The sequence below is a fragment of the Thunnus thynnus genome, chromosome 4, assembly GCF_963924715.1.
Source record: "Thunnus thynnus chromosome 4, fThuThy2.1, whole genome shotgun sequence".
Lineage (NCBI taxonomy): Eukaryota > Metazoa > Chordata > Actinopteri > Scombriformes > Scombridae > Thunnus > Thunnus thynnus.
The window spans coordinates 24,333,345-24,347,328 of record NC_089520.1 but is presented as its reverse complement, the minus strand read 5'-3'; the positions used below and the strand labels follow the sequence as shown (position 1 = coordinate 24,347,328).

The 13,984-nt window shown below is 38.4% G+C and overlaps 3 protein-coding genes across 5 annotated transcripts; 2 read left to right on the top strand and 1 right to left on the bottom strand.

The window, feature by feature from the left end:
• The first annotated feature begins 952 nt into the window (after nt 1-952).
• b3galt6 (UDP-Gal:betaGal beta 1,3-galactosyltransferase polypeptide 6) lies at nt 953-4,774 on the top strand. Of its 2 annotated transcripts, none has more exons than XM_067587806.1 (2): nt 953-1,167; nt 2,135-4,774. In XM_067587806.1, coding segments are annotated over exons 1-2 (1,032 nt in total). In that variant the 5' UTR covers nt 953-1,165; the 3' UTR covers nt 3,165-4,774. The 2 variants fall into 2 exon arrangements, with proteins under 2 accessions (XP_067443907.1, XP_067443908.1); XM_067587807.1 differs by lacking the exon at nt 953-1,167 and adding an exon at nt 1,177-1,568.
• A 199-nt stretch (nt 4,775-4,973) lies between these two features.
• si:ch211-160o17.6 (protein FAM107B) lies at nt 4,974-8,815 on the bottom strand. Of its 2 annotated transcripts, none has more exons than XM_067587809.1 (6): nt 8,585-8,815; nt 7,599-7,735; nt 6,792-6,825; nt 6,417-6,573; nt 5,459-5,603; nt 4,974-5,302 (listed from the first exon to the last, which is right to left on the bottom strand). In XM_067587809.1, the coding sequence occupies exons 2-6, from the start codon at nt 7,698-7,700 to the stop codon at nt 5,201-5,203; spliced, it is 540 nt and encodes a 179-aa protein (XP_067443910.1). In that variant the 5' UTR covers nt 7,701-7,735; nt 8,585-8,815; the 3' UTR covers nt 4,974-5,200. The 2 variants fall into 2 exon arrangements, with proteins under 2 accessions (XP_067443910.1, XP_067443909.1); XM_067587808.1 differs by having other exon boundaries at nt 7,515-7,735; nt 8,585-8,800.
• Nucleotides 8,816-10,131: 1,316 nt separating this feature from the next.
• Nucleotides 10,132-13,722, top strand: tmem167b (transmembrane protein 167B). The gene is made up of 3 exons (XM_067587802.1): nt 10,132-10,273; nt 11,474-11,605; nt 12,565-13,722. The coding sequence occupies exons 1-3, from the start codon at nt 10,264-10,266 to the stop codon at nt 12,645-12,647; spliced, it is 225 nt and encodes a 74-aa protein (XP_067443903.1). The 5' UTR covers nt 10,132-10,263; the 3' UTR covers nt 12,648-13,722.
• Nucleotides 13,723-13,984: the final 262 nt, after the last annotated feature.

Sequence of the window (13,984 nt, the reverse complement as noted above, 5' to 3'; positions counted from 1 at the left end):
TGAAGTAACTGAAAATAATAAATTAAGATTCATCTTCAATAATACAAATAAAAAAGTGTTTCACACAACATATATCCATCACTTTCTCTCTTTTTTTTATCAGTACAAAGTGTAAAGACAGAGGTAGAGACATACAGTGAGAAAATATGATAAAAACTAAACAAAACCTTAAAACAAAACACATACAAACAAACAAACATCACCCACCAGATATAATGGTAATACTGATAACAATAATTATTATAATAATGCAAGCCCGTTATTCCTGCCAGAGCAGTCACCTGTGTGTGTGTGTGTGTGTGTGTGTGTGTGTGTGTGTGTGTGTGTGTGTGTGTGTGTGTGTTTATAACAGAGAAGGTGTTCATTACAGAAAGAAAAGAAAGAAGCAAGAAGGAAGATTAAGGAATTCAATTAAAAAACACTCGAAAAGGGGGAATAAGAAGAAAGAAAAACAAATAAACAAACACTAAATAATATAAAATATATATCGGTATCATAATAATATACCGATATTGCCCCATATTTGCGTCAACAGTTTGTGAGCAATGGCAAGTGAAAGTTTATAAATGTATATCTACAATCAAAATATAAACTGAAAATCATAACAGTATGGAAAAGAACTAATGGTGTTGTTTAAAAATCCTCATACACTGGTACATTTCTTGAATAATTAATTCTATGCTGTATATTAATATGCTTAATTGATCCACTTATGCTTGTTTCTTTTGGTGCTGAGTAGGAAAAAAGAAAAGCACAATCGCAACACTTATGTGGAACATACTGTATGATCGTAACATCTATATCACAGGCTGTCACAGTCGTCAAAAAACATACATAGATATATGTTGAACTAGATCTTGAAGTTAAAATGTGTGATGTCCGGTCGTGTCCCTGCTGTCTCTACCGGACTTGACGCTGCAGCACTAGCGTCAGTAATGCGCATGCGCAGGTCAGCAGGCGAGACTTCTGCTGCTGCCATGGATGTCTCTCGCCTCCTTCTTCCTTCTGCCTTTTGAAATGTCTTTTCAGACCAATATCAAAGTCACCGCTTCTTTACTGTTATATGGCGTTACATGTAAATAAAAAAATGTCCGTTAGTTCCTTTCAATTTGTGTAGGATATTCCTAATAGTCACATTTATTGGACGAAAACACAATCTGTATCCATGTAAGTGTTCATTTTACGTTATTTTTTTCTCATTCTCTTAATTCGGGGGGCTTCACTTCCGTTTCCTCTTCGTCACGGCCACATAAATCTGACTAGCTTCACTGTAGGAGAGGAAAAAAATGAACACATCGGTATCTGACGGCTCAACTCACTCAGCAGCACACGATAAAACCTGCTTATTGTGACCTGAATAACCAACGCCGCTAAACGGAGTGGTTTCCCTTCCATATTTAGACCAATATGAGTAGCGTGTGTGTGTTAACTTTGAGTGCAGCGAGCTTACAAAGTGCGCAGAGGGTCTTATCTCGGTAGCTAACGTGAACGCTAGCTCTGCAAAATTGCTGTCTCTGGATCGCTCTGCCTCGTTCATTCACGGAACAGACACGTTTCTGTCAGCTAAGGTAACCAACAAATCATCTTGATGTCATTGCAACTTATCACACTGTTGTAACACGTGTATACATTGTACAGCTCAAATGCTAAGTCCATAGAAACATGGAGGTGCAGCTGACTAGTTCAGTAGCCAAATTTGTGATTTAAATGTAAAAAAAACGGTGGACCACTAAAAACTGAAAACGCAACAATCGAGTTTTCACCACCAAATTGATTGACAGATTTAATAATACATACACTGCAACACATGAGATGTACAGACTGCACATCTGTAATGTCTGTAAACACAACAGTAACAGGCTAGAATGTACAAATGTACTTACTGTCTCTACCTTCATTCCACATTTGTCATTTATAAGTCAAACTGATTATACCTTTAAATCACATGGTAAAAAATACTGAATGGACTTGGGGAAGTATTATTATACTTTGTTCATTTCAGCAACCTGATACAAGTTTTCTGGTACTGTTTGTGGACATGTAGGCATATAGCTAATATTACTGGCACCTGATATTTTGAATTACATTAACACTAACAATCTTTTGTGTATGTGTTTTGTTTTTTTTACCTCAGGCTCAGCACCATGAATTTGTTACGTCTAGTGTGCCGCCATAAGACAGCCCTGGTCATTGGCACTGTGTGCAGCTTTGCTGTAGTTCTTGTCTTCTTGGCCAAATGTACCTCAGAAACCCTGAAACAGGGCCATGCAGATCCCCCAGGCTTAGCCCCCCATGCCATGGTATTGCAACCCCGTCCAGAGCAGAATAACCCCTCCTCCACATCCAAAGACTTGTCAGCATTCCTCGTGGTCCTCATCACGACCGGACCTAAGTACACTGAGCGCAGGAGCATCATCCGCAGCACCTGGCTGGCCAAGCGGGACTCGGATGTTCTGGCCATGTTTGTGGTCGGAACTCAAGGGCTTTCCAGCGAGGACCTCCAGAACCTTAACACAGAGCAAGGGCGGCACAAGGACCTGCTCTTAATGCCTGACTTGCGAGATTCCTATGAGAACTTAACACTCAAGCTGCTTCACATGTACTCCTGGCTGGACCAGAATGTGGAGTTCAAATTTGTCCTCAAAGCAGATGATGACACATTTGCTCGCTTGGACCTCCTGAAAGAGGAACTGAAGGGGAAAGAACCCAATCGGTTGTACTGGGGCTTCTTCTCAGGGAGAGGGCGAGTGAAAACAGCTGGAAAGTGGCGGGAGAGCTCTTGGGAGCTCTGTGACTACTACCTGCCCTACGCGCTGGGCGGTGGCTACATCCTCTCGGCTGACCTGGTACGTTATGTTCATCTTAATGCGGGCTACTTCAAGACCTGGCAGAGTGAGGATGTGTCGTTGGGCGCCTGGCTGGCACCAGTGGATGTTCGACGGACGCATGACCCACGCTTTGACACAGAGTATAAATCGCGTGGTTGCAACAACAAGTACCTGGTGACACACAAGCAGAGCTTGGAGGACATGTTGGAAAAGCACCAGACTCTGCAGCGTGACGGCCGGCTCTGCAAGGAGGAAGTCAAGCTGCGATTGTCTTATGTGTATGACTGGAGTGTGCCACCCTCACAGTGCTGCCAAAGGAAGGACGGCATTCCTTAATGTTTCTCCTTTTCACAAAGATGAAGTTGGCTTCAGGAAAGTTAAAGTTTGCATTCGGGAAAGTTAACTGACAATGTTCCTCAGCCAGTTCTGTTGTTACACCATTTAAAGTTGCGAAACGGTTACTTCACAATGTTATGAATCCTGTTTCAGATTTGTAAAAAACCTGAAAAAAAGGGTAATTTCACTGGTTTCTCCATTCAAACCATGTAAGAGCAGGTCTAACTGAAAAACCACTAGACACAATAGTTTCTGTGTTTTCACAAATCTAAAACTGGGTTTATACAATCTTCAGAGTCTCCATGTCAATTTAGTCAGGGTTTGACAAGTCAAATGGTTTTTCAGCCACATCTGGTCTAATGTGGTTCGAATGGAGAAAAACAAAATAAAAGAAAAAGTTATGTGGAGTTTTAAACATTACTAGAGCTTTTAATGCTGTGTTTCACAACTTTTAAGCGATGTTACAACATAGACTTGGCTGAGAAATATTATCCCTTAACTCCCAAATCACAAGATACGAGTCAGAAGCCAACTCCTTGTCCTTGTGAGCTCCTTTGGCCTTGTTATCTGGACCCACAATCATGTCAGTGCTCTCCTTCCTGCCAACCTTCCACATCGGTGGCTTACTTCTCTCCTCTGTCTGTGCTTCATCTGCTGTACCTCTTGCTTTATATGTTCAAACACTATGAGATATGTTTTAAGGTTGTTTCAGTGTAATAGATAGTACAGGCGAACACAGACTGGAGATTCTTACCCTGCCATGATGTCTACTTTTGTTTGTGAAAGCTTTTTTTTTTGTATTTTATTTATTGTTAATTTATTATGCAGCAAACCCAACACACTGGTATTCGGTTGGGATAGAGCTACAGTGGATGTGGTTGCTGCTTGTGAGTAGAATTTGTATTTATAAAACATGTCGGGACATATAATTCACAGGATTAATGGACAAGAAATGTTCACTTTTTAAATGTAAAGCTTTTGTTTACGGTCAACGGTACACACGGTGTTTCATGTGTTGCACAGAATGTGTAAGAGAAAATGGTTGAATGTGTTTTATTCAGCAGCAGGCCTTCTTGTTCCTTGTTTGTGGGGAGTTTGTGATGATATTTACTTTTCCAAGGCAACAGCCACACTTGAAAGCGGAGGTCAGTACATTTACTGTGCAGAGATTTCAAGTTATTTGTGAGTGTCTGTTTGCAGCAAACCACAGATTCAGACTGAGAAACTTGATACAGACTACCAGCTGGCACTTGGTCACTTTTTTTAAACGAGACACATGATTTTGAAGTTAATAAATCATCAGTGATTGTTTTTTTTTCTGATGTTGGACTCTCTGACTCAAACTCACCCTGTGATGACAGTAGCTGTGTCCCAAAGTTTTGACATATGTGCAGCAGCTTTGATTATCGGGTACATGATGTTGGAGTACTGATTAAATAATTAAGGAATGCTGCAAAAAAGTAATTTTTATGACTGCTGTTAAGTTTTTGTGAATGATGACATGACTATTTTCTCACTGTTGTCACTAGCAGATTCTGATTTGTCTTACGTTTCAGTGTTTGTTTTAACGTACAGCCTCCCTGGATGTTTTATTAAAAATTTTAAATGTATTCTTGTCGCCTATATTCACTTTGTTTACACTATTTCAAGAGTCTTTTTCATGCTTTACAGAGGGCAGAATTGCATCAAATAGACAAGAAGACAAAATTATCTTTATATAATACGACAAAATACAGTAACCTAACTTTCTATAGTCAGACTATTTAGGAAGGTTTCTAGTGTAAAAAAATACACTCGTTTAGGTTGTTGTCTTTACAAAACTCAGATTTTAGAGGAAATGCATTTCACATTGTGGAACGTTTCAGGAGGATTTTAAAACTCCAAAGCACCATCTGAATTTACATGGTACATGAATTTTGAATATTCCAATCTGAAATATAAAGCTTTTATAAATCACAATTTTTAGTATGTAAAAAGTAATCAGTGTCTGTCAAGGCTTTGGTTGTCAATCAAAAATGAAGAACAGGAACTGGTGATCATAAGAAACAAGTCTGGATATGCTTCAGGGTTCCTCTCACACGGACAAACTCTGGTAAGTTCCGCAGACTCTCACTCCTCTTCTTCTCCTCCAGCTCATACTGCAAGACAGACAAGAGTTTCACTTTTATATACAGCACACTTTTGGATATATTCCTAACCAAGACTAAACTGTATCTGCATGCTGGCTCGCATATACCCAAAAAGTAAATGGAATATTGCCCAGGTTTTGTGGTTTTAACCCAAGGCTAACTTACAGCTTGTATTCTGTGCTGTATCCTGCGTAGCTTCACTTCCAAGTCGGAGGGAGGAAGGAGGTCGAGCTCCCTGCGCTTGAGCTGCTCTCTCCGTTTGTTTTCCAGCACACACTGCAGCTCCGGCCTTTTTCTGGGCAGCAGACCTCTGAGGACACACCAACAAAAAGACTGATAAGAAGGTGGATCCCTAGAGATGAAGAGTTTCATTACAGTGTAATTAAAGGACCAGTTTAACCAAAAAATACTATGAAACTTCCCTGGAGTGCTTCTTAATTAAACTGAATGACATACAGTATACATTTGGCATGTTCCAAAAATATTTTAAAAAGGTGTGCAAATCTCAAATTTTCTAGTCAAGGAGGACAGAATACTAACATTTCACTCGTTAATTATTATTACACAGAGCCTTCTTCAGAGTGTTTTGTGCATTCTTCAGAGCGTAAGTGTTTCTCTTATGTGATGTGAGCCAAATAAACAAGTGAAATGTTAGTATTCTGTCCTCCTTGACTAGGAAATTTGAGATGTGCTACCTTTTTTATATTTTTGGAACAAGCTAACTGGTTTTTGGGTTTAGCACTCTACTGAGAACCCCATTGTTGAAACGCAACCTCCTTCTCCAATACAGTATATATTATTTTGCTTTCTCAGACACAAGAGAGTGAGAGCACAGTCCCCTGTTGAGAGATTAGCAGTGATCTCTAATTAGGTGTTATACCTTTGACTCGATCTGTGTTAAACACCACCTAAGCATGTTGCTTATCTCCCAGACACTGCAGGAAACTCCGGGAAGGCAGAAACAACTTAACAAAAAGAGTCCACCTTAAGATACGGGTAAACAAAATCATCTGAATACATCTTGACTGGTGTTACATTTGTGTGTACACAGCACAGCGTGCAGACCTGTTACAGTATGTGACCTGATCATAGGCAGCAGGTACGGAGCTCAGTGTCTTCTCACCGTCTGTGGCAGAAGAGCAGCTCTTGGTGAAGGGCTTTGTGTTGGGGAGAAGCCAGGACAGGATTTCGCAGCCTCCAGGGCTTGATGAGGTCACCACCCTCCTGTTGTTGTCTCTCAATCACCTGGCGAGGCGGGACCGTCCAACAGTGATGTCTCTCTGACACACATAAACACAGGTGCAGCACATAGAGTCATATAGTGTCAGTTTCACTTTTATATACAGCACACTTCTGTACACACAGTATGGATATAGCTTCAGTCAGCACCAAAAACTATACTGTTATGCTCAAACTAGTTGTATTGTTATCATACGAGTTGTTGGTTGTTAAAGTCAATATTTGTTTCTTTAGATTCATGAACTTGTTTTCCACTCACCTCTTCTATTTCGAAGGTCCATTTTTTGTGATACCTGAGTGAAGAACAGAACACCGGAGAGTCAATTCCTTTTGAAAAATATAAACTTAAATGATGTAAAGATATGTTGAGTTTTAAAGGTTACACACACATGTGTTGCCATTTAAAGTTTTTACATGGCTTAACCCCCACAGACCCTTCATCACTCCTCAGCATATCCATTAAGGTGCAACATCCAGGAATGAACATTTCTCAAAACAGCAACACAAACAAGTAATCATTGTTGTAATAGAGCTTTCAGTATTTTGTTGTGGTGAAGTGTTGTGAATTAGATTCATAGAACTCTACTGTATAGTTAATATTTTTCAGAGATACTGTATAAAGAGGGTCACAAGCCAGGATTTCTATGAGTTTAATGACTGTTTGTCTCAGCTACATCCATGTCAGAAGCAACAAGTTGTGCAAAATAACATCAGCATGGTTTCTGATCATTATTATATTATCAATCATATTTTTTTTACAACTTTATCATGGTTTAAATTCCTAATGTTCTTCCATTCTTTGACAACCTGAGCCCATAACAAACATCACTTGTCCAAACAGAGGCACAGGCAACTCAAACCAAACTCTGTTTGTGATTATACAAACACAAATTAAATTCAATCACTATTAATGAAAATACATCATATTTGAATATCAGCATTTCCCCACCTAACAGCATAAAAGTGATCAAATCAATCTTACCTGTGTGCCCTGGTAGAGGCGCATTGTTGAAAAGAAAGATGTGCTAAAGTCTGTGAAGCAACAGAAGCTCTGTGTTGTACTCACAGCGCTCAGCAAGCTGCAGCTACAGTGAGGCTGATCTGAACAGGTGCGCCACGCTGTCCTGTCATCAAATCTTATTAACTTTCTTACGTCCCGTTGTTCCATCCTTATTCCCTTCAGGAGAGATACTTCTGTTGTCTCTGAGGCAGCAACAGCATACGGACGGATTAGGATAATGTAAAGATTAGAGTAATGCAACATGAAATACTTATAACAAAAACTAATATGGCTTTTTCATCACTACTTTGTGGATCCAAAGACAATCTACTTTCATGTTGAATCTGTGGGAATACTATTTTATTGAGCACATTGTATGAATTCTGTTGGCAATAATATTTTCAGTATGGACAAATGCAAAGTTACTGTGTAAAAGAGTGAAAAGTTTGGGATTTGTGCAATATCAGAATTACACTTTACTGACCTACTGCCTTACATTTTAAATATAAAGAAAACTCCCTGAAACTACATCTGTTAAATCAAAACAGAGGACAAAATGAAATTTTCTTGACCCAGTGGAGAAATCAGTGTAGCAGTAGCAACTGACAGCCCTGCTACAATATTAAATAGAACTGCTTGATTAACTAAAAACAAAGAACAAGTGTCATTAGAAGGTATGGTAAATAACAGCAGTAGAAAGAGCTTTGACTGTAAGTGAAAATGATCAATTGTTAACACTCAGTATATATGTGATATATGGACATATGGTCATATGAAAAAAGTACACTTAAATAAACTCACAGTTAACACATATATGATAGTTGTAGAATGTATTGGTTGTGTATGAGAAGTATCCTGTGGAAGTTTTCATGTTTTATTGTGGTGCAACATTAACTCAAATGTGCATTTTTTGAAGACAGCCATCTCTAAGCAGATTTATATCTGTTCCATACACTTTTCATTTCTTAGTGATTGATTTAAATGGGCTCAATGGGATGTTCAGACTTGGATATTTTCTAGTCTCTATCACCTGGCTTGTGCTTTTCAATCACCTTTTCACAGGGTGTCCTTTCGTCAACATGGTGATTTGCTATAATACTAACCTAGTAAAAGTTCCTGCCAGATTCAATTGTGTTTATTCTACAATCAACTGACCCCTTGACCACACACAGGTGATATCCATTTAACTAATTAAGTGGCTGCAGCAGGGGGGATTTAGGTGTGTCCTCTCAAAGGGAGTAAACAAGTATTTGTTATTAATCTACATCTAGATTTTTCTTTGACATTAGAGGTGGGTTTTTTTTTTGGTTGATCTGAGTACTTTGAATTTCTTTGTATATGAAATGTGTTATATAAATAAACTTTACTTGCCTTTGATTCAATGTTGTAATATTATTGTTCACTGTATGTTGTTATAGATATACTAATATACAGATATATTTATTAAAACATACAATAAACTGTATAAGTGAATGCTCTATAGCTTGGTCTGGAAAAAAAAATAGCAAAATGATACGAAGAAGTTTTCATGATTAAAGCTCTGCACAAACAGGGCAGGCGCCCTGCTCGGCACCCCCCTGACGTGCTGAAGCTGGGGCTGTTTCAACAGAAAGCACTGCAGAGAGGCTAATTATTGTCAGTGCAAATTGCTCCATGGTGCACCTCAGGAGATGAGCTGGCTGTATAATGGTGTCAGCTCATTGTAGTGTTGGTGGAAGCCCAGTTTAATCCTCATCCTTCCCTCTGCTGCAGCCTAAAGTGTGTCCAGGTTCAGAGCAACTGCAGAGCCAGCCTTTTTCACCAGTTTGCTAATCCTGTTTTTGTGTTCCACCTGCTGTAGGTGCCTGATGTTACTTTAAGGTAAAGAGCAGCATGCTGGCCACATCCTGTAAGAAATGTTGTTGTATGCCATGAAAGACCTAAGTGCAACCCAAATTTGTATGTGTGTATATTACCAGGCCTGTCCATTTGTTGGTGATACATTTTCCCGACACTGTAACAATTTTTCACTTTCCTCACTTATATGATGAGCTTTTTCATGAATTACTTGGAGAAATATAATATACAGGCATGCTCTGTTATACGTGGTCTATTAAGAATAATTCAGTTTCACCTTCCCAAAACATGTCTCATTTTTGACACCTTGGTTATGTTGTATGCAAAATATTTTATGAGATGGTTCCCAGCAAAAAACGAAATGCTGTACAGTGATTCACACAGAGATGGTTGTCCTAAGTTTCAATAGTAAAGTAATTTTATGAGAAGAGTGCATAACATAAAAGTATCAGATGCTTCAGCTTTAACCCTCATTTTTCACCCCTCTGGGGAGCCCAAGAATAAACAACTGTAAGAAACAACTATCATAGCAGCTTATTTCTTCTAAAAACATTATTAGTTATGTTTGACAAATGAGGTATGACAAATGGATGGGATCAAGGGATTAGGGTTCCATTTAATTATGTATGAGTAAACTGATTTTATAGATAAATTCAAATTTCAAGGACGGGTACATGGAGCTGTAAATCATAAATTCCTGTAGATGGCAGTAAAGCTAGATGGATAACAACAAACACAAAACCATAAAAGAAGTCAGTAAGCCAGTGAAACCGGAAATGTCAGCCGAATGACTGCGAAGTAGACTGCATTACATCTCCACTTTAAAATACATGATGGACTGCTAACCTAAAGGAAGAAACAGTCATATAACATCTTCAAAGTGCAAACTGCAAATATGACAAATGGTAGGTTTACTGTATTCTGAAACTAGCTAAGAAGTGTCTTGTAAGTTACTTATTGGACGGAAGGCTAACGTGGAAGCTAACGTGAGGTTAGCTGTAGACGTGGCCCTGAAAACAGTCAGTCTGTTAGCACATGAACTAACCTTTTACTCATTTTATAACTGTCAAAAAGTTACAAATTTAATGCACGGCTGGCAGTCCTTAGTGAAATTGTGAATTCAAACCCGTTAATGCTGATGACATTGCATTTTTGTCAGGCTACAATGTAACTGGCTAACTAGCTTCGACTAGGAAATCGGTGGCTAATGCTAAAAATGCCACATAGTTAATTACACCACAATAACACACGAACAAGGCTAGAAAAATCTCTTGAATCAGCATGAAACTGGCGTTAACTGCTGATGGAGGTACACCAAAGGAAAATTATTACTTACTTCTTATGATGCTGCAACTTCATCATTATCAACAACACAGATTGCACATATTGGTTAAAGAAAAATTCACTTTATCCCAGAATTATCATTGTGGTGTTTTAATTACTTAAAATAGTATTCACAATATCAGACACAAAGCAGCAGTAGTAGAAATAAATATCTGTCTCCCAAAGCTGGACGTCAGGATCAGAACATTAGTTGAAGATGCCTTTTAGGTGACAGGTTCATGAACAGATACTTCATTGTTCATTGAAACAGAACTTACTCTCTTGCCTCATAGTTTTTGTATTTTTGGATATTAGATTAAAGTTAAGATATGTACCCATAGTCTTGTGAAAAAAAAATCACCATGGGTGTGCTTTATTGCATCTTAGCATCAGATGTTTATGGAGCAGCTACAGGATTTGTTGGCATTATCATCTACAGTCTGTCTCTTTACTTTTTCAAATTAAGGAAAGCTTTTTCAAATTCACAGATTAACACTATCTTGTACTACAGAAGTAATATGTGAGTTATATTTCAGGATGGATTTTTTCTTTAAATCACTGGCTGCGCTAGGTTAGATTTGTTGATGCTGTGTAGCCTTGGCATAGACCAGTGATTTTAAACTTTTACCTTTTTTTTCCAATGGTCAAGATTATTCTATTGAGTTTTTCTTTGTTCTGTCTAATTTAATGCAGCCAACAGGTTTTGTTTTGTAATGAACTGGACTCTCTGAATAAGTCCAGTTAGTCAGACTGTGTGATACCATCCTCCCCTTCCTTCGTAGTGTACTCTTTCGATGGCATCCTGGTGTTTGGACTGCTGTTCATCTGCACGTGTGCGTACCTCAAAAAGGTGCCTCGCCTCAACAGCTGGCTGCTGTCGGAGAAGAAAGGAGTGTGGGGAGTCTTCTACAAAGGTAGGTACAGCACATCACACATTAATAATATTCAGATTCAAGACACATCTGTGATTAATACACAAAATGAATGTGGGAATGCCACAAACTCAGTCTTGAATAGGTTGTGTCCTCAGAATATGAAATCTTAAAGTGTGAAGATGTTAGACTTGTCTGAAAGAATCCAAATCAGTCAGTCAAATAGTCATTCACCATTTTATATTTCTCTAACATTAGCTGCAGTATATCATCTGCAGCTGATACGCCAGCACAATGGATTTTAATCGAACCTTTGAGTAAAATATGAGTAAGGTGGGTGATACAGTGACAGTATATACAGTGAGATAATTACTATACCATTTATACCAAAGTAGCTATCTCTTTAATATATCTGATTGTATCAGGACTTTACAGGCAATGTTGCTTTCTGGTAATAATTGGAATTACAAGAATTTAGCATCAATTTGTTGCAGTACCATGATATTTCAGGTATTTAAGTCACTGGATTAGCCAAAAACAGACTGTTTCACAATTGGATTATCATTATTTGTTTTTTGGTGACCAAAAGTGATTTGACATACTTTAATATAAAACTTAAATAACGTAATAAAAGGTATTATATTTATTGTTTGGTTGGAAATCTTTTGCAGTTGTTTTATTAATAAGGTGTATTCATTGCTCTGCTACACTGTTCTAAAATTGGGGGGAATATGTTTCAAATGGGCAACTAGTTCTGCACACTGCACCCCCAGTATGAATGTGAACACTCATAAACACACTTAAATGTCAGTCATAACTTTAATCTCAGACAAATCCAATGAGCTGCAGTCCAGAGCCAAAACAACAAAGTGTGTCACTGTCCAAATATTTACAGCCTGCACTGCACATCTTTAGGCTTTTTGGGTTTTATTGATTTGCATATCAACACTCACCTGTATATTTCTTCACCCATCCTCTTTATCCTTCATCTCTCTCCTCAGCTGCAGTGATTGGGACGCGGCTCCACATTGCCGTGGCGGCTTCCTGCCTGGTCATGGCTTTCTACGTGGTCTTCTTGAAATGATAGAATTAGACCGGAATGAAAGGACTGGATGGGTGCGGGCTTGGGATGGACTCATCTCAGTGGTTGTGTCATAATCCTTGTCAAGGGACACCTCTTGGATTATGTGACCGATGAAGCCCCATTGCCCTGTGGACCTATGTGAAAGACAAGCCAGTGCTGCCCCCTTCTGGTGTTTGGGTACATAACTCCTCCCTTAATGTGTGTGCACTACACTACAGTCATGAAGACATGAAGAGCATCCTGAATCTACTCCACAGTTACTACAGAGGAGAGAGCCTGATGGGTCACATGGTATCATTCTGTTGTTGGGTAATACTGTTTGTTGTCTCCATCCACACCCTGTAATTGTTTATACTGAAGGATGCAGAATATGGAAGGGCAGTGTGTGAAAGGTGTAACATTTTGCATTATACCTGTATACAACCTAAAATTAGCCTAGCTGTATATATTTGGAAAAAAATATGACCAATAAAGATTTGCCAGAGATTATGTGTGATCAAATTGAAAATAATCAATTCTGCTTGCTCCCAGCTATGCCGTCTTCTTTCAACGGTGGAGGGGGAGATAAACAAAGCTAATATATAAAGTAGTTTATGTGTACACTATATTTTACTCTCTTTTTTTGGAAAGGGGGGGGGCATCTCTTTTCTTAACAGTTCTGTTGGGCATCTCTTAATTTTTTTCATGTTTGAAATACACATTTTTGCACAGGTGTATACTGTACTTATTCCAACTCAGTGCATCTTATTTGGATAACAATGTTTTTAATGTCACAGATTGTTACAAATTCGCCTGTAGGTTACTTAAGATTTTTTATCACAATTGTAGTGTCACAGAGAGAAGAGTAATAACCTAAAAAAGAGGCATATCTCAACATTATGAACATTGCATAACTGTATCTGACTTGCCTGAAGATTTAAATGCAATGCCAAATAGTGATGGTGCTTCTTATGCCATCTTCATTACATGCTGTTATTCTAAGTTTAGTAATGCCACCTTATTTTTTATTATTGAAAGAAGAAAATGTTTTGGGAAGGGATGCAATGTAATTTTGAGTAAAATGTTCATCACACAATGTCTGTGTATGTTGTCTTTATATAACAAATGTCAGGTTTCAAGTGACATACAGTGCCTATAAAAAGTATTTACCCCAGTCCCTTTGGATTTTTTTAAGGTTTTGTTTTATAACCTTTAATCACGGTCAATGTTTATGATTTTTTGACACTAGAACATGAAGACGAGAAAAATCTCCCCAAATCAATCTGAAATAGCTGAATAAGTATTCACACCCATTAAATCTGTATTTAATAGAGGCAGTAGTGGCATAGATCAGTATC

Bases quoted from the DNA above. Each gene is read 5' to 3' on its own strand.
- si:ch211-160o17.6 (XM_067587808.1), bottom strand. From the start codon at position 7,700: ATGGAACAACGGGACGTAAGAAAGTTAATAAGATTTGATGACAGGACA. The intron at 6,826-7,514 runs GTAAGATTGATT...TTCTTCACTCAG, and splicing joins GCCTCTACCAGGGCACACAG to GTATCACAAAAAATGGACCT. The intron at 6,574-6,791 runs GTGAGTGGAAAA...TATGTGTGTCAG, and splicing joins GGACCTTCGAAATAGAAGAG to AGAGACATCACTGTTGGACG.
- tmem167b (XM_067587802.1), top strand. The intron at 11,606-12,564 runs GTAGGTACAGCA...CTCTCTCCTCAG, and splicing joins GTGGGGAGTCTTCTACAAAG to CTGCAGTGATTGGGACGCGG.